The following is an 18493-nucleotide window of genomic DNA, read 5'->3' on the forward strand; positions in this document are numbered from 1 at the left end:
TTTTCTCTTCTGGCAGTCCCGAGATTTGAATTCAAGGCCTTCCATAAGCTATGTTAAGCACTCTGTGAGTGAGTGAACTAGTCCCCTGACTTGGTTCAACATAGGAACCTTTTACTTTGGTCTTTATTGCTTATCTTTCACTAATTTACTCAGACCTCTTTCTTTCCTGATTCTGAAAATAATTATTCAGTAATCATATACTCTTTTGTAATTTCTTAATTTTTTAAAACTTTTTGTGCACTGTAAACAAAATTAACGATCTCATTCTCTTGGTAGATTGCTGTTAGTATTATCATATAAAATTCAGGTAATAAAGAGACTAGAAATATAGTTCAGGGGTTAAGGGCAAATACAGTTCTAAAGAACAGGAGTTCAGATTCCTAGCATATTAAAAACACCTATAATTCTCACTCCATAGAATCTGAGGCCTTCTTTAGGTCTCTGTGGGTACTGCACTAACAATCATATGGTCACACAGAGATAAATACATATACACATATTTAAAACTAAAATATCAAAAATTTTAGATAGCATTTCGGTTAAGGAAATTATAAAATTATATTCTTGCAACACTAATCATTATATTCTATGTCTAAATCTCGATCACCCACTAGAAAGGGTGTGTGTCATATATGTCTTTATTTAGTTTTTGAAAACTGATCATATATATTAGTGTCAAGCACTATGATTCCAAAATCTAATGTTAATACCAAGCATTGGACTGGCACATTATAAGTCAATACATATGTCAATATGCAAAATAACGGCTCAATAAGGGTGGGCAGAAATTAAATGTGATTAGGCAACATATCTTATAAAATATTCAAAATATTGCAATAAAACATAAAATGTAAAATAATATAAATAATGTAAAATATAAATTATTGTCCTAGACTATGGCAGATTAAATATGTCAGTAAAGCACATTTAATTAATTTGTCTTCAAAATATGAAAATCAAGGTTTGGACACATCATTGAGGATGTCCAAGAATGTCCTATGTAGCAGGTTTTTATAATTTGGTATGTTTAATTTACTATGCACTATATCCAAAAAATAATTTTAGATTTTAGAAACAAAATATCATTAGGTATACTTAATGTAAACTTTTTGGAATCATAAGTGCTTTAGATTTTTATTTTAAATATTAGCATTTAAACTAATTATGTTTGATAATATATAATATGTAATATATGTAATATGTAATACGTAATACGTAATACGTAATACACAATACATAATACGTAAAACATAATATATAGTATATAGTATATAGAACATAGTATATAGTATATAGTATATGATATATGATATATAATATACAATATACAATATATAATAAATAATAAATATATATGATGTATTTTCTTATATCATATATTATACAATATATATTAAATAATACATACAATGTAATATTTTATACTACATATAATTTATAGGCCTGTATTCTGTATTATATCCTATATATACTTAATATTATACATTGTAAATATTATAACACATAAAATATAATATAATTTATATATTTTTATTATATTATATCCTACACAGTACTAATATTACATGATATATATTATTTAATATATAGATTGCTTACACATGGGATCTATGTCTAAAGATAGAATTCACCTATATTATATTCACCAATTATATGCCTTGAATCTTTGAACTTGGAAAACTTAGCACATTAGAACAATTAATAAATAATAAATTCTCTTCAACAAGTACAAAATATACTCTAATTTTGAGATAAGCATGAGTCTCTGATAATCAAAGAGAGATTACTGTAGTTTTAATCTCATATATGTTGAATGCTTGGTTCCCAGTCAATTGGATGGTGATAAATTTCAGATACATTGTCATAATCAAGTAAGGTAATCAACCCAGAAAAATATCAACAAAACATTAGATGATCTGAGGAAACAAAGAACAAGGCATTTATTTCCCAATATTTCCATTTTCATGTTTTAACTGAGCAGTGAATAATATATTTCTTTAGTTTATTACTCTTTTAAGGTGACCCTCTATTATGAACACAGGATATACTAGGCTATAGGAAACACATGCTTTCTGGAAATATTTAAACATTATCTTCATACAAGTATCTCATAATACCCAACAATTTCTTGATTATCCCTCATGCTTCTTGTTTATTATTAATTTTACAGGTATATAAAATAGAGTTTTTATTACTTTTTTACAGTCATCATTAATGTCATATTATATCTAATTTTATTTTGATACTTGAAACTTTTACACAGTTGCAGTTTTCTTCCATTTCTTTCTTTATAAATCTATCTATCTATCTATCTATCTATCTATCTATCTATCTATCTATCTATCTATCTATGTGGTTCCCTTGTTCTCAAGGGTGTCCCAGGACAATCTACAGGGGTGAGAGCAGGGAGGGCTTGCTACCCTCTCAGTGCTGCCTCCAGCCTGCTTCTCCACTGACTATGTCTCAGGCCTGGCCTACCCACCTCTGCTGACTCTGCTCGCTTGCTGTCACTGTTGCTGCCTGCTGTCACTGCCTCTGTCTCTGACCAGTCTCTTCCAGGTGCTGCACCTGTCTCTGCACTGAGCAGATCCAGGCCTGGGCTGGGCAATAAGAAGCAGGCTTGCTGGCAAGGAGGCAGCTTGGTGACCCAGGCAGGTTCTGGGAGAGCAGAGCTCTCCCCAAGTGTTACAGCTCTTGTGACAGAAACTTTCTGACACCAGAATGATTCTTGAGCACTTCCCCTAAATAGAGCCCTTATATACTGTTTTGGGGTGGGTTAGGGTCTGGCAGCAGATAACCCCTATTGGCTTGGTCTGAGACCTTGGAGATACCTCATCTGCATGTGGGAGAGCCTGTGGCACGGTTCCTCGTGACTGATGTTCATAAACCTTTCTGTGGGAGGAATTGTTGAAGGACTGAAGTTAATGAAATGAACCAGGGCCTGGGAACAGAACTGAACTCCTGTAGTCCAATAAAGTTTCTGGGGCTTGAAACTCATGCTCGACCAAGCACCCAGCTGCTTCTCACAGCCCACTGCTCCACATATCTATATCTATCTATCATATATAAAATAAGGTCATATAAAGGGGAGTATTTTGTTATATTGGTCTTTATGAATCTAGTTTAATTTTTATCCTACAAAATTCTTCAAATCTATCAATGTTTTAATTGCTATAAATGGTCTTTAACGATATAGATAGTCTTATTCTAACACTCTAAGTGTCATATCTATTTTTGAAAGAACTTTGTAGAAAATATAAGAAAAATCTAAGGTATAAAGGGGAAGAACAAGCTCCTGGGATATCAATCTGGAAGACAAAGACATTAAGATTTTTAACAATAAATTATCATAGTCACATCATTTTAATTATTCTACTAAGTACTTGCACTAAGTTTTAATTACCTTGGATTGGTTGCTACATTTTGAAAAAAATATATATATATATATATATGTGTGTGTGTGTGTGTGTGTGTGTGTGTGTCCCTGAGATTAATTTTATTGGATAATTTAAAAAAAATTCTATATATTCAGATCCTTGTCTGCCTTCCAGGTAACCCCCTTTTCACAGTCCCTCCTCCCATCCACCCTCCCTTTCTGCTATGAAAGAATGGATAACACTACATGTAATTTCCCCAAACTAGCATATCAAGTCTCTTGAGGGTTTCCTGCCTCCCTACAGGAGGTAGCCTCTTTTTTTTCCCTTTCTTTCTTTCTTTCTTTCTTTCTTTCTTTCTTTCTTTCTTTCTTTCTTTCTTTCTTCTTTCTGTTTTTAAATTAATTTTTATTGGAAATTTTATTTATATTTCAGATGTTATCCCCTTTCCCCATTCCCCACTTCAGGAACCCTCATTATCCCATCCTTCTCCTTCTGCTTCTATGAGGATGTACCACCACCCTCTCCTACCCACTTCCACCTCCCTGCCCTTGAATTCCCCACACTGGGGCATCCAGCCTTCACCAGACCAAGGATCTCCTCTCCTACTTATGGCCAACAAGGCCATCCTGACCTACATATACAGCTGAAGCCATGTGTCCCTCTCCCTATGTGCTCCCAGCCTGGTGTTTTACACCCTGGTAGCTCTGGTTAGTTGGTATTGTTGCTCTCCCCATGGGGCCTCAAACCCTTTCAGCTCCTTCAGTCTTCTCTCTAACTCTTCCATTGGGTACCCCATGATCAGTTCAATGGTTAGCTGTGAGCATCTGCCTTTGAATATGTCAGACTCTGGTAGACCTCTAAGGAGACAGCTATATCAGGCTCCTGTCAGCATGTACTTTCTGGCATCCACATCAGTGTCTGCTTTTGGTGACTGCCCAGGTGGAGCAAGAAGGTAGCCTCCTTAGGTTCCATATCCACACTTCTGTGAGTCTCAGCTGATGTTACCACAAAAAATCTGTGATGGCTTCCCCTATCCCAGGTCTTGGGTAGGTAATCAAAATGTCCCCTAACCTCCACTCTTGCCAGACTCAGATTTCCATTTATTGTCATAGCCATCTGGCCATCTCCCCAGTCATTCCCCACACATGATCTTGGAACCAAAATGACTTTTCTTCATCTAATTAAATGATCATGTATTTTTTTTCTTTCAGTTTTTTATATGATGGATTATGTTATTAGACTTTTGTATATTGTACCATCCCTGCGACGCTGGTATGAAGCCTTCTTGATCATGGTGGGTGATATTTTTGATGTGTTCCTGGTTCAGTCTGTGAGAATTTTGAGTATTTTTTGCTTCAATATTCATAAGAGAAATTGGTCTGAAATTCTCTGTGTATAGTATTTGTGTGGTTTAGGTATCAAAGTATCTGTGGGCTCAAAGAATGAATTTGGAAGTGTTCCTTTTGTTTCTATTTTAGGCAATAGTTGAAGGATTATTAGTGTTAGCTCTTATTGGAAGGTCTGGTAGAATACTGCACTGAAATAATCTGGCTCTGGGCTTTTTGTAATTTGCTTTGTTGTTTTGGAGTCTTTTAAAGACTGCTTTTATTTCTTTAGGGGTTAATGGTCTGTTTAAATACATTACATAATCTCATTTCAACTTTGATAAGTAGTATCTGTCTAGGAAATCATCCATTTCATTAAGATTTTCCAATTTTGTGGAGTACAGGCTTTTGAAGTAAGACATAATGATTCTATGAATTTCCTAGTTCTCTGCTGTGTCTCCTTTTTGATTTCTGATTTTGTTTATTTGGATACTTTGTCTCTGTCTTTTGGTTAGTTTGGATAAGGGATTTTTTTTCATTTTTCTTTGTTGTTTTGTGTTTTTTGAGTACTTTTCTTTTTTATTAATTATTTTATTTATATTTCAAATGATGTTCCCCTTCCTGGTCTCCCCTCTGTAACCCCACCACCCAATGCCCCCTCTCTTTTGGCTCTTAGAGTGTACTCCCCCAGCCATTCACCTGTAGGGCCATCATTTGGTCTCCCAGGTAGAGCACTGGGTTTGAGATAGCCAGAGACCCAACAGGTGACCATGGCCTGTGAGGACGGCATGTATCTCCCCACTCCCCCGGATTTCACACTCCTCAGTGGGGCCCACATCCCCATTATCTTGTGCTTGCAGACATGTTTGGCTCAGTAGCTCCTTCCAAAGAGGTTATGCATCACTATCTACAGCTACAGGTAGAGGACTTGACTAACAGGCCTCTACATCAAGATTTCCATATTCATGAATTACCGAAAGGCCTGGATGGGGGGGGGTGGCTAAATTAAGTTATTCCGGGTCACTCCTTGTTTTCCCTTCCCTATTTAAGCCAACTCCCCTCTGGATTGAACTGGGGGGTGCACCTAGACTGTCTACATTCACCATGAACAACAAAGCCGTTTTGGAATCCTGGACTCCCTTGTGTCTCTGTGAACCAGCTCCAGGTCTGCAGCTGCTGAGGTTTGTCCAATATTCACCCACTCCCACCTTACATCTCTAGCATCCCCCTTCACTGGGGCAACAAGCCTTAACAGGACAAAGAGCTTACCCTCCTATTGATGCCAAATGTAGTAGTCCTATGCTACATATGTAATGGAAGCCATTGACCCACCCATGTATACACTTTAGTTGGTGGTTTAGTCCTTAGGATCTCTGATGTGTCTGGTGAGTTGATACTGTTGTTCTTTTTATGGGGTCCCAATCACTATCAGCTCCTTCAGTCCTTTCTCTAACTCCTCCATTGGTGTTCCCAGGCTCAGTTCCATGGTTGACTGTGAGTGTCTGCATCTATCTTAGTCAGGTACTGGAAGAGCCTCAGAGGACAGCGCTGCTGGGTTCCTATCTGCAAGCAGTTCATGGCATCAGCAAAAGTGTCTAGGCTTGGTGTCTATAGATAGTATGGTTCCCAAGATGAAGAGGTCTATGTATGGCCTTTCTTCCCATCTCTGCTCCATTTTTTGTTGGCTGAGGAACTTTCTATCTTGTTGATTTTGTCAAAGAATCAGTTCTTGATTTCATTGATTTTTTTTATTATTTTACTTTCTTTGTTTCTACCTGATTGATTTGAGCCCTGATTTTAACTATCTCCTGACATCTACTCTTTCTTGTGTTTGCTTCTTCTACTTTTTTTTTTTTTAGTTTCCAGGTGTACTTTTAAATTGCTAGTATGAGATCTCTCTAACTTGTTTATGGAGACCTTTAGCCTTATGAACTTGCCCCTTAGTACTGCTTTCATTTTGTACCATAATTTTGAGTATGTCATGACTTCATTTCATTGAATTCTAGAAATTATTTAATTTCTTTACTTCTTCCATGACCCAGAGTAGAGTTGTTCAATTTCCATCAGTACATAGGCTTTCTGGTGTTTCTGTTGTTGAAGTTTATCTTTAATCCATGGTGTTCTGATAAGATATATGGCATTATTTTAATTTCTGTATATCTGTTTAGACTTTGTTTGTGACTCACTATATGATCAATACTGGAGAAGCATCTTGGGCAAAATAATCTGTACATGTCCAATAGGTAAATTTGATTCATAATATCAGTGAGTTTTATCATTTCTGTTGAGTTTTCATCTGGATGATCTGGCAGTTGGTGAGAGTGGGATGTGAAAGTCTTTCCACTATTAATATATAGGGTTTGGTGTGCAATGTAAGCGTTAACAATGTTTCCTTTACATTAGTTTGTGTCCTTGTCTTTGGGTCATAGATATTCATAATTGAGGGTCAGTACAAAGAAGTTGTGTTCTAAAGTCAGCTAATGTAATACCTTGTATTGGCAGCCAACCTTGTCAAATATAGAATATACTAAGGGCTACTAGTTTTGAAGACATGAATGGATCTTGGAGAACAGCTGAGGCTTAAAACTGTGAGAAGCTATGGAAAATCATTTGTGATGGTGTAGCCTCAGTATCAGTTGAAGTCTCAGGATTGATGGGATCACAAAGAGAATTTGTCACCTGGTACCATAAGGAAAGCCCAGGAGATACACTTGGTGAAAGTGAAGCCCAGTTTTAGGAGGAAAACACAGAATTTTGGAGGAGTCAGAACTATGCAATTGCCCCCAAGGAGAGCAGCATCTATCAAGTGGAGCTTGCCTGAGCCTATACTACAAGTCATGGAGATTTTGACAGGCCATTTCGAGGAGTCAAGAAAATCTGGTACAAATCCTAGAAGTCTTATATGGAAATTAAATTGTTGGAGTTTCATTTTGCTTTGATATGATTGTAATTATGCTCTTATTCTTCCTTCTTGTAATAAAACATTTAACTTATTTTAATTCTGTAAGAGCCCACACTTGAGAGACTTTGAACTGTTAAAGAAACTTTGGAGTTTATAGAGACAATGATATAAAAATGAGGGAGGGAGAGAGAGAGAGAGAGAGAGAGAGAGAGAGAGAGAGAGAGAGAGAGAGAGAGAGAGAGATTGAACTTTTACAGCAGTAGAATTTATTAAGAAAAAATGTGGTACTTTGAAAGTTTAAACGTTTTATATTGCAAAGTTAATTAAACTCTTGGGAACAACTAGAAAGGAAGAGATATATCTAAAATGTGATGATGTTTGTGTGCCAAATTAACAAAACATTAATTTTATTGGCTAGTTTTGATCTATGTGCCACAAGCTAGATTCATCTTGGAGGAGTGAAACTCAATTGCAACAATTATTCCATTAAATTAGATTATAGGCAGACAAGCCTGAAGGGTATTTTCTTAATGAGTGATTAATTGTGGGCAGGCCCAGCTCATTGAGTTTTGTGTAAAAAAATGACTATATAAAGATAAAGCCAGTAAACAGCACTCTTCTATGCTCTCTGAATCAGATCCTGCTTCTAGGTTCCTGCCTTTTTGAGTATAAATCCTTTCTGCCCAATGTTGTTTTGATCATGAAATTTTTCAAACCATTAAAAACACAAAATAAGACAGTAAATGAATTCATTCTTTCAATATTATAACAATTTATTTATCTGAGTTCCCAGACTCAAAATAGAAATTCTGTGTCATCAGGATTTATTATATGTTTGCGACAAATAGGACAGGTAGCGTTGTCAATCAGCCAGCGATCAATGCATTCATCATGATATTCATGAAGGCAAGGTAGTACACGAATCTTACTGTTTTGTGTGTATGGTGTAATACAAATACTGCACTGGTTTAATTTATCATCTTCACAAAACATTCTTATTGGTAAAGTATTAATCTGTTCTTTGGTAAGTCCTTTAGGGTGGTTATTATGAATATAATTGAAGTTTGAAAAATCAGGTAAAACTGGCCAAGAATCATTATCATTTGACGTTTCTGTGCTTGGAACATGCATTTGCTGCCTGACCTCAAAAGGCAGGTAATGAAATACAATGAATTCATTACTTTCTTGATTAATTTGTGAAGTATGTGGTAAATTAATATCATTGTCAATAGTAATGGCACTTGTACTAGGAACAGGAAGAAAATGTTGACTGGAATTTAACAAAGAAAGCACTGAGTAATTCATTCTAGAATTACTGGTAGAATTTGAATTAGAGCTGGAAACAGAATTAGAAATACTATTGTGAGCAGAATGAACTCTTGTATTATCTTGATTTGACAATGACTCACAAAACTCTAAGTTAATCTCAGTGAGATTATTGTTATCTACTTCAAAAACTCCTGTCATGATGTTTACTGATGATGTAGCTATTGCAAAATCTAAATTAGTATTCAAAGTTTCGTCATCAAAAATTATTTCAGAATTTTGTATACCTGTTTGGTTAGGACAGACAGAGATGTTTGTGTGTTCTTTTAGATCAGTTTCTGCAGTGGCAAAGTTCGTTGGTGTTACAGACGTAGACTGATTTCTATGAGCAGTGCTCCCTGACATCATTTGTTCTCTTGTTGGAAAAGATGTGAAAAAATATAGGTTTTGCATCTCAGATATGTCTAAATCTTCTCTTAATGGTAAAAGTGTGTGACTATTAGAAAAATTGCAAGGAACATCATTCCTAAGATCTTCAAAAGTTTCAGGTGATAAACACTGATGAGCTTCTACTAGTGCCACATCATTAGTATCTGGAAGTAGCCTACTTTCTATTGCTTCTTCAAGTATCAGAACTTCTGGACTCTTGCTTCTATCATTACTAAATGTGTCTTCCATTAAAACTTCAGTTATATTTCCTTCTTGTGTAAAAGGAATTACACATATTGACTCAAGTTGTTGATAGTCCACTTGCTTCTGTATTTTCCTATTACCGTCTTGACGGCTAAGCCCTGAAAGGTCATTTTGTGGATTTGTGTTCCCTTTATGAAAAGTAAATCTCATCCCTTCAGTGATATCATTATTGCTCAGGTTACTATCACTTTTTGCTGTACAAAACCCCCACTCCCCTATTCGCATTTTTGTTCTCTTTTCAGATTGCTTAAGGGAGTTAAATTGGCCTCTTTTAGAACCACCTCTATGCAGAGCATCTGCAGTGTTTGTTCCACCTGTAAATAGAAAATAGAAACTAATCAGAAAGAAATTGTCAAAGTTAGAATATATTCTTCTTTGGAAGTGCTTCAAAAGAGCATTAATACAAATATGTAATAAATACTTTAATCTGAATTTGATTCAGATTCTGTATAAAATCAATACAAATGCAAAGCATAAAATCTAAATTTACAAGGAAAGAGGGTTTCAAAATTGCCTTTGAAATAATTTAGCTCATTCTAGATAAATTTATGAAAATTTAAAGTGAATCAGAGGGCATTTCATTAATATTCAGAATTTTATATATCACCATAGAGAAGAATATAATCAAGATAATAATATAACCAAAAAATTCCACGTAAAATTCTAAAAAAAGAGATTTTTTAAGCTTTACTTATGTTATATACAAGTGTATGCATATGTGTGAGTGTATATTAAATATGTTCAGATGCCTATTAAAACCAGAAGAAATAAGATCTCCTGGATCTAGATTTCTAAATAGTTGTGATATTCCCAAAATGGGGAAAGAAATTGAACTCAGGTCCTCTGGAATAACACAAGGTGATCTTAACTGCGGAGTTATCTTTATAACCTTCAAAACAAATTCTACACTAGATACAACACTTGTATCAAAATACAATTTTTGTTTTGTAAATATTTGTTAATATGTAAATGTATTTTAGGCTCATAAATTACATGGTTTCATTGAAAATCTAAGAAGCAAATAAAACATAGTAGTGGGTATTATTTATATAGCAATATTTGCTACTGCTTCCTGAGAGAGAAACACAAATTGTTGGTTTCAAGTAGGATTTTTAAGTGAAGCACCAACAATATTGTGGTCTACATGATTGTGTTGGATAGGACTGTGTGGCAAGAAGACTAGAAGGATTCTTAGCCTTGTCACACTGAATAGAATAAACATATCCACAGGTACTACCAATCATCATAATCAAAATAGTTTTGCAGATATTAATTGATGGCCCTGAGGAGGAAAAGAGAATTATGCTAATTTTCATTTGTTGTTATGGATTTTCTTTTATGAATTCTTAAAAGAAGAAATACAAGTAACCAGCAAATACATGGGAAAATGATGAATATCATTTGCCATCAGGAAGTAAGGGCATATCAAAATAACATTGAGATGCTCTCTCACTTATTTGCCATAGTTTAGTACATTATTACTATTACTAAGTATAATAATATATGGTTTACAATTTAGAGTCAAGAAAAACTAAAATAATAGAGGTTGTTCCTATATAATCACTATTGTTAATAGTGTTTTGAGAACATTCCTTGTTGGAAAAGCCTAACAATCACCTACAATTTGCAATTTAAATCTTATCCCCACCAAATATTTGTCTTGCTAGAATTTTACAGCTTCATTCACTGTAATATGGTCAAGAAAGTCAGGTAATATATTATACAGAAATTTCCATAATATTGAATTAGGAGAATTAAAAAGTTACTGACATCTACTTGAAATGTTGGATCTTGGATGTCCTTGGCTCCTCCTTCTTGTTTTTCTCTGAGATTTATCATATACCATCAGTATTTCAGGTTTAATTTCTTTTGATAAACATGTTGTTTTTATTATTGACTCAGATTGTAGATATTCCATTTGCCTTTGGTTATTTTGTACATAATTTCCTGCAAAAAGTTTATAAATAATAGTGTTTCATGCAGTCAAGATTATACCATACATGTTAATTAACACTTACCATTCTACTGACATTGCAGATGTTTGAATTATTGTGATCTGTTGCTGTCCAAGTTTGGTAATTTTTTTAGTTTAATATCTGCCATATTTTAATAATATAAAAATCAGGTTAGACAGACCCTTAAAAATAACACTAAGTACATCATACAAAGGATCGCCTACATAATTTACCATCAAATATCACAAGATTGGAAAGAAACTCCAAAATGGCAAGAAATCATATAATTGTACTTTGAAATTTTGCTATAAAAATAATAGCAAGGGGAAAAGAGGATGGCAGATTATGCTACATCAAGGTTTGGTGTGGTTTCCAGGGCGTAATAATGATAGTAAGAGAGCATCTATCAAATAAAGTAAGTCATGGCAATAAAAGATGGTTGTCAGCAACAATAACAACAAAACAGTGATATGTTCATTCTGAAAGGTTCATTGTAGGTAGGGGCTACTTCTACTGTGAACTGAATCAAACTTATGTTTCAAGATGGAGCTGAAGATGATGAATAAATCTCCAAAAATTTGCATAGTATACTTGGTATCAGAAAACATACACAGTACACTCGGTACCAGAAAATTTGCAGTGGGAGATAGAGAAGAAAGGAGAGCTTCTTATGGTAGTTGTATGAGCAGATGTTGATGTGAAGCCCAAAGAAAAATTAACAGTATAAAACAGATGTGAATTAAAGAGAACCATACACAAATCACTGTACAGATATTAAGTGCAATGGAATACAGATTTGGGTGTCTACATTCCTTAAAAGTGCCCAGAGAATCTTTGCTTTTTGTATTTTATGGTAATAACTGCAAGAAGATATTTTCTTTCTTTCTTTCTTTGTTTCTTTCTTTGTTTCTTTCTTTGTTTCTTTGTTTCTTTGTTTCTTTCTTTCTTTCTTTCTTTCTTTTGAAAGCTGGATGTCAAGAAACTTTCTGCTGAGTGTCTATGGTGCTCTACATCTAGGCATACTTATGCATAGGTGAAAGGGAAGGATCCAGTTACTGACATAGGCATGATCCTAATCAGGTATTAAATATAGGGAAGAGGGCATGTTGGTGTTTTTCTGCAGGATGCTGAAGGAGCATGGTCACCGCCAGAGTGATGGGTGAGACATGCTGATGCCAGGACAAAGAATGATGCTGTCCTGTAAGCTTGCTGAGTGCCCTGATGATGGTGACTGGGAAGCTGTATTGAACATAAGTTTCTGACTCACCATTGCTTACCTATACCCCTGATGGGACTAGCTGCCTTGCCTCAAATTCTTAGAACATGTAGAACAGAAAATCAAAAAGAGAAGAAGATATTTTCAATATGGCTGCTTAAATCAGACTGCATAATTACCTTACCACTATATATGTCAATATGGATAGGGTCCATCTAGTAAGGAGGCACTCCTAGATGAAGAGCAATAGGCAGTCAGTGGGTGACAAGAGTGTTTGTATAGTAAGTTTCCTCTAGAGATGAGACTCTCAACATAGTTCACTCATTCCACAATCCAAAGCATGAATTTGAGAAGTATTCAGTGATATATGAGAGAAGTTTCAGTTAGAGTGGGAGGTAAAAATGATGTACAGTGTACTCATGTATGAAATTCTAATAGTAAAATAAGTCTATTAAAAGTTTACAAAAAGAAGAAAAACAAAACAGACTCCTGTTGATGAAATAACTAGGTGAATCCAAGAAAGGAAAATGTTTTTCTTTCCACATAGTCCACCATGGGAACCCAAGGCAAGGGACATGGATCTTTGGATCCTGGTATGTAGAATAATTCTACTTGGAGAGAAAATGCTGAATAAAATTAGTGTGGTGTTCCATTTAGTGGAAATATAGAGTGAACTAGGATACAGTGAGACTAACTTTTCACCTGAATGATAAGCAGAAGGAAGCGATTGTTCAAAGATTCTAGGCCCGAACTCTTGCCAAGGAAAGCTTGATGACTGCCTTTCCAGCACTTAGAGACTTAAAAACACCTTTAATTATAAAATCTACTTTCTAGCTTACCTCACTGTTTGTGAGATGGATAGTACAAAGGGGGAATATATGGGGGTTTTGTGACATTTTACTCTGGAAGACATGGCAAAGGCCAATTTCTTATATCTTGGGGTCATGATACTCATATGTTCAAGTAATATATATTCTATGTAAGATAGAATACTAGTTTTGTAATTTAACTTATATCAGTATGTAATACTCACTATCACATGTAATTATTTATAGGATACTGTCTATCATGATTTTGATATTTGTGATCTTCACAAAATATGACTAATGTAAAGATTGAAAAATGAAGTAAGGTCTATATAGATTTGAAATCATTTGCATATGTTTTGTGGTGAAACATGTTTTTAACATACATTTACCATAGTGAAATAACACTTAAAGTTCATTTAACTAACTTATATGCACTGCAGAAATCAGTACGATTTTTTGGTTTCATTATAAGGAAGGAAGAACTGAAAATTGGTTTACAACAATTGATAAGCATATTATTATGTAAGTGGTAAACATAAAAAGAATTTGGATGGAACTTGTTTATCAAAATTCTAAATCAGTGTCACTAAAGATACAAACACATTTTCTTTTATTTAGCCAATTTATAGAATCCTAGTAAAATTGGTGTATTTTAATACCATGCAAAATGATGTTGTTTATATGTGACACAGATTTAAGTTATTTTCTCAGATAATGTATTGGTCAGTGGGTTTTGTTTCGTTTTTTTTTTTTTTTTTTTTTTTTTACTGTCAAATTGTCTGAAGCCAGAGTCATCTGGGGAGAGAGAAGCTCAATTGAGAAAATGCCTTCATTACATTTGCCTATAGGTAAGTCTGGTGTGAATCTGCCTAACTAGTGATTAGAGAGAATACAGCCCAATGTGGTTGTTTCTTCCCCTTGAAAAAAGGCCCTGGGTGGTATAAGAAAGCAGGCTGAGTGTGTCACCAGAGTAAACTAGTTAGTAGTATTTTTTCACTGTCTCTTCTTCATTTCGCCATGTCTCCAGGATTCTGCTTTGAGTTCAGACCATTAATGCCATTCAGAAAACACTGTAAATTACAATGTCTTATACTATAAATGAAACAAAAACCTTTTCTTTTGATCATGGGGTTGTATTGAAGCCATAACCTAACTAAGGCATATAACAATTATAATTTTTTTACTATTAATAACAAATTAAGGCTTAGGAAAAACAAGAGATACACTACTTCTGTGTTATGTTTTATTAATATTTGAGCAAAAGACTGCCAGGAATGAGAAAATGTTCAAACAAGACATATTTGTGGTATTTTCCATATGCTTCTTAATAATTTGATGATTTTGATTCTATATAAATTTTCTATCATATTAAGTCAATATTTTGGACCTAATAATACAGAAAAGAATATTCTGTAGAATCTAAAATATTGTTGACTAATCTGCTAGATTATTATAATACCAATTTTAAGAAGTAAACTTTTTAATCACCTTTGGCATGAGAGTAATAATCCATATTTCACAATGAGAAAGCAATAAAAATTCTATGGATAGAACATGTTTTGTTTTACTTTTCAAAATCAGCAATACTGAACTTATGCCAAGATGAAAGATGGGAAAATATTCTTTGCATTGTGAGATATGAGAAACATAATTAATTACTCTATAGTGGATGACTAATAGAATGGTGCCTAAACAGTTTAAACAATTCACAATTATTTCTCAAGATTAAAAATTCCTTCATAGAAAACATACTTTTCTACAAGTAAGAGATACTTGGATAACATAATGCAGCCTTTTTTGTACTTTTCAAGATAGAACTATAAATATCTAACATATATGTAAAAATGATGACTTTTATTAAATAAACAGTATGGAGGATTATCAAAATAAATGGATATGTTATGAAATTCCATTGAAAATATCTGTCAAAAAATTGATAAAATTTCATGTCACAAATTCACTGTTGCCTGAGACACATACTACTTAATAGTAATTTCTTGATAAAAAAAATTGAAAAAAAAATCTAAGACATTTTACTCAGTGAATTTAGTGGTGACTTATGTCAGGTCCAAAGGAAACACAAATTACCCAATCTCCAAAAGGCAATTCAAATATCATGAAATTAGCTCCATCTAGACAATAGAAGAATTCCTGGCAGTTAGATAAAAGCTAGCATACCTTAGGAACTTAGGAAACTATCTCCCTGGCTACCAAAAGGAGTAATTTCCTTTACCTCTAGCTAAAGGGACATATTGCTCTCCAATTAATATATACTAATGTTGATTTTCTTCATATTAAGATACACATCTCTAGGATCCTTCATTGTTTACAGACAAATACATGTCAAAGCCCCCACACAGTTCTTCTGGCCCTTTTCTCACCCAGATACTGATCCTACTTATAATCTCCCTATTTCCACTATTCTGTGCAACATTTTCTGCTATTCTTACTAGTCTTTCACTATTGTCTATTTCCTGCTATTCTCCAATCTCCCACAGAAATATCTGGCTATGTCCAGAATCCTGTCCATGTTTCTTCTACTTTGCCTTTTTCTCTGTTTTGTACTCCTCAAAAAGCCTCTGGCTGTTCTCTCTTTGTTTCTCTCTGTCTCTGTCCCTGTTTCTGTCTGTCTCTCTCTCATAATAAAATAAAAACTTTCTATACCATGAAACAATCATGTTATTACTTGATACAACTTACGCTCCATCCTTGGACTTTCTCTTGAATTTTGTGAGCTTTTGCATCTACTTTTTGTCTGACTTCTGGTATTTGGCCTTGCCATCAATGTGCGAGTTGCAGTTCTTTTTGATCTATGTGGCCTTTCAAATGTAGAATTGGATTGCACATTTCCCAGTTGCCTCTGGTTGTTCTCCATATTTTCTTCTAGAAGAAGTCCTGCAAAATATAAATGATCATGTTTAAATCTTGGTTCTTATGATTATCAACACTCTGTATATTTCTGAAATTATGACTGTGAATTTCTCAGAGATGTTGCTGTCTGAGATGGGCATTGTTTTTGTTTTTCTTCTGGTATGACTTTGAATTGTTTCATAGTAATTGGCTGGAAAATAACAATAGCTCAACAAAGCATATCATGTATAGGGTCTTTTTTACCTGTTATTACAAGAAGGGAAGAATTATGAAGGAATTCAAAATACCAAATTCATCATAAAACATTTATCAAAAGCTGTATTTTATCAACTACATGCACCAGGTTCTCTGCATATATTTTCTGGCTCTTAGCTTGGTGTTTTATAGGACTCCTAACAGTGAAAGTGAGTGTGTTTCTGACTTTTTTCTGTTCCTGTGACACTATTTCTCTTATTGTGTTTCCTTGTCTAGCCTGGATATGAATTCTTTTGCCTTTTTTTTGTTTGTTTTTTTTTGTTTTTCGGGACAGGGTTTCTCTGTGTAGCCCTGGATGTCCTGGTACTCACTCTGTAGACCAGGCTGGCCTCGAACTCAGAAATCCACCTGCCTCTGCCTCCCAAGTGCTGGGATTAAAGGCGTGCGCCACCACTGCCTGGCCTCTTTTGCCTTTTCTTATTGTATATTGCTTTATCCTATTTGGCTGTTGTCTTTTGGAGACCTGCTCTTTTCTAAAGGAAAACAGTGGGGCAATAGTTCTGGGTGAAAAGGGAAGTGTGAGTGGAACTAGGGGAGTTTAAAGAGGGAAAACTATGATAGAGGTGTATTGTATGAGAAAAGAATCTATTTTAATAAAAAACACAGGAAGAAGATTCTAAAGAGTTAGATATATCATGAAGATGTAATATTTTCACAATAAAATATGGCAATGTAAACTGGATTTAAGTAAAGAGAAGGGTGGTACAAATTCATATTAGCAAATTTAATATTTTCCTGGATAAATTTAGGAATTTCTTAAAGAAAATCAGAAAATATATTTTAAAATTATCGCTCTTATGTATACAACTCTAATAATTATCAAAAATTAATTTCTTTTAGTTAATGGTAAAGATACTAATATGACCAAACAAATTTATTGCAGTTAAAATTAAGTACTAATGTTTTAGTTCAAATTTTAATATTATTTGATTTTTATTAGTTATTTATACTTTTATATTAGTTACATATATTTTTATTTCTAGGATACATTTAATAATACATGTAATTTTGAAAATGTATGAGATTGTTTTTAAAACATCTATTGTAGACACTGGACAACTAAAAAAAATATAACCTATATTTTTAATAGAAATTTGAATTGTCCTGAAATTGTAGATAACATCAAATAAGTATTTAGATAAATTGTGCTAGTATAAAATCCTGTTAAAGAACCCAACTATTAGAGTAGACCAGTAAAAGCAAGTACACATTTAAGCAACCAGTGGAATGACCACTTCATAGTTGGGAGGAAGGTAGCTTTGAGAGAGAACAGAGGAATCTGAAACAATGAACTGTTATTCACCAGTACATTCTCTCCCGAAAAGAGAAAATAGCAAAAATAATGTAAGAGTGCTGACAGTTTTAAGAAGTTATGTTGAAGAGGGAGAAGGTTTAGTTATCTGAAACAACTTGGTAAGTAACATAGTAGTGGAATAGTGGGGAAGTTGAGAAGGGCCAGAAAATTAGAGACTGTGAGACACTATATATATATATATATATATATATATATATATATATATATATGCTATAAAGTGCCATATATATATATATATGCTATAAAGTGCCATATATATATATATATATATATATATATATATATATATATGCTATAAAGTGCCAGAGAGCAGAGGAGCCTAGAAGTTAGTTTTAGGCTTTGACATGTATATGCCAAAGGAAGTGGTGCTGTCTGGCTGATGGAAACATATTTTACTGGTGCTTAAGGAGTACCAACTGTAGGTTTACATCTCACCAGAAATCCCTTTATACTCTATCTTGAGCTAAGTCAACACTATCATTTTTGAGTTTGTACACCCATTTGAGGAA

At 34.0% G+C, this 18493-nt stretch overlaps 1 protein-coding gene across 1 annotated transcript in view; it reads right to left on the reverse strand.

The window, feature by feature from the left end:
- Positions 1 to 8349: 8349 nt before the first annotated feature.
- The window catches only part of LOC117695257 (uncharacterized), a 29151-nt gene continuing 19007 nt past the window's right edge, over positions 8350 to 18493 (reverse strand). The window contains exons 3-5 of the mRNA XM_076918454.1: positions 16244 to 16438; positions 11334 to 11510; positions 8350 to 9877 (exon numbers count right to left, since the gene is read on the reverse strand). Coding sequence (XP_076774569.1) covers positions 8400 to 9877; positions 11334 to 11510; positions 16244 to 16438 — 1850 coding nt within the window. The 3' untranslated portion in view covers positions 8350 to 8399. The remainder of the gene's footprint in view (positions 9878 to 11333; positions 11511 to 16243; positions 16439 to 18493) is intronic.

The sequence above is a fragment of the Arvicanthis niloticus genome, chromosome X (genome assembly GCF_011762505.2).
Source record: "Arvicanthis niloticus isolate mArvNil1 chromosome X, mArvNil1.pat.X, whole genome shotgun sequence".
In the NCBI taxonomy this organism is placed as follows: Eukaryota; Metazoa; Chordata; class Mammalia; order Rodentia; family Muridae; genus Arvicanthis; species Arvicanthis niloticus.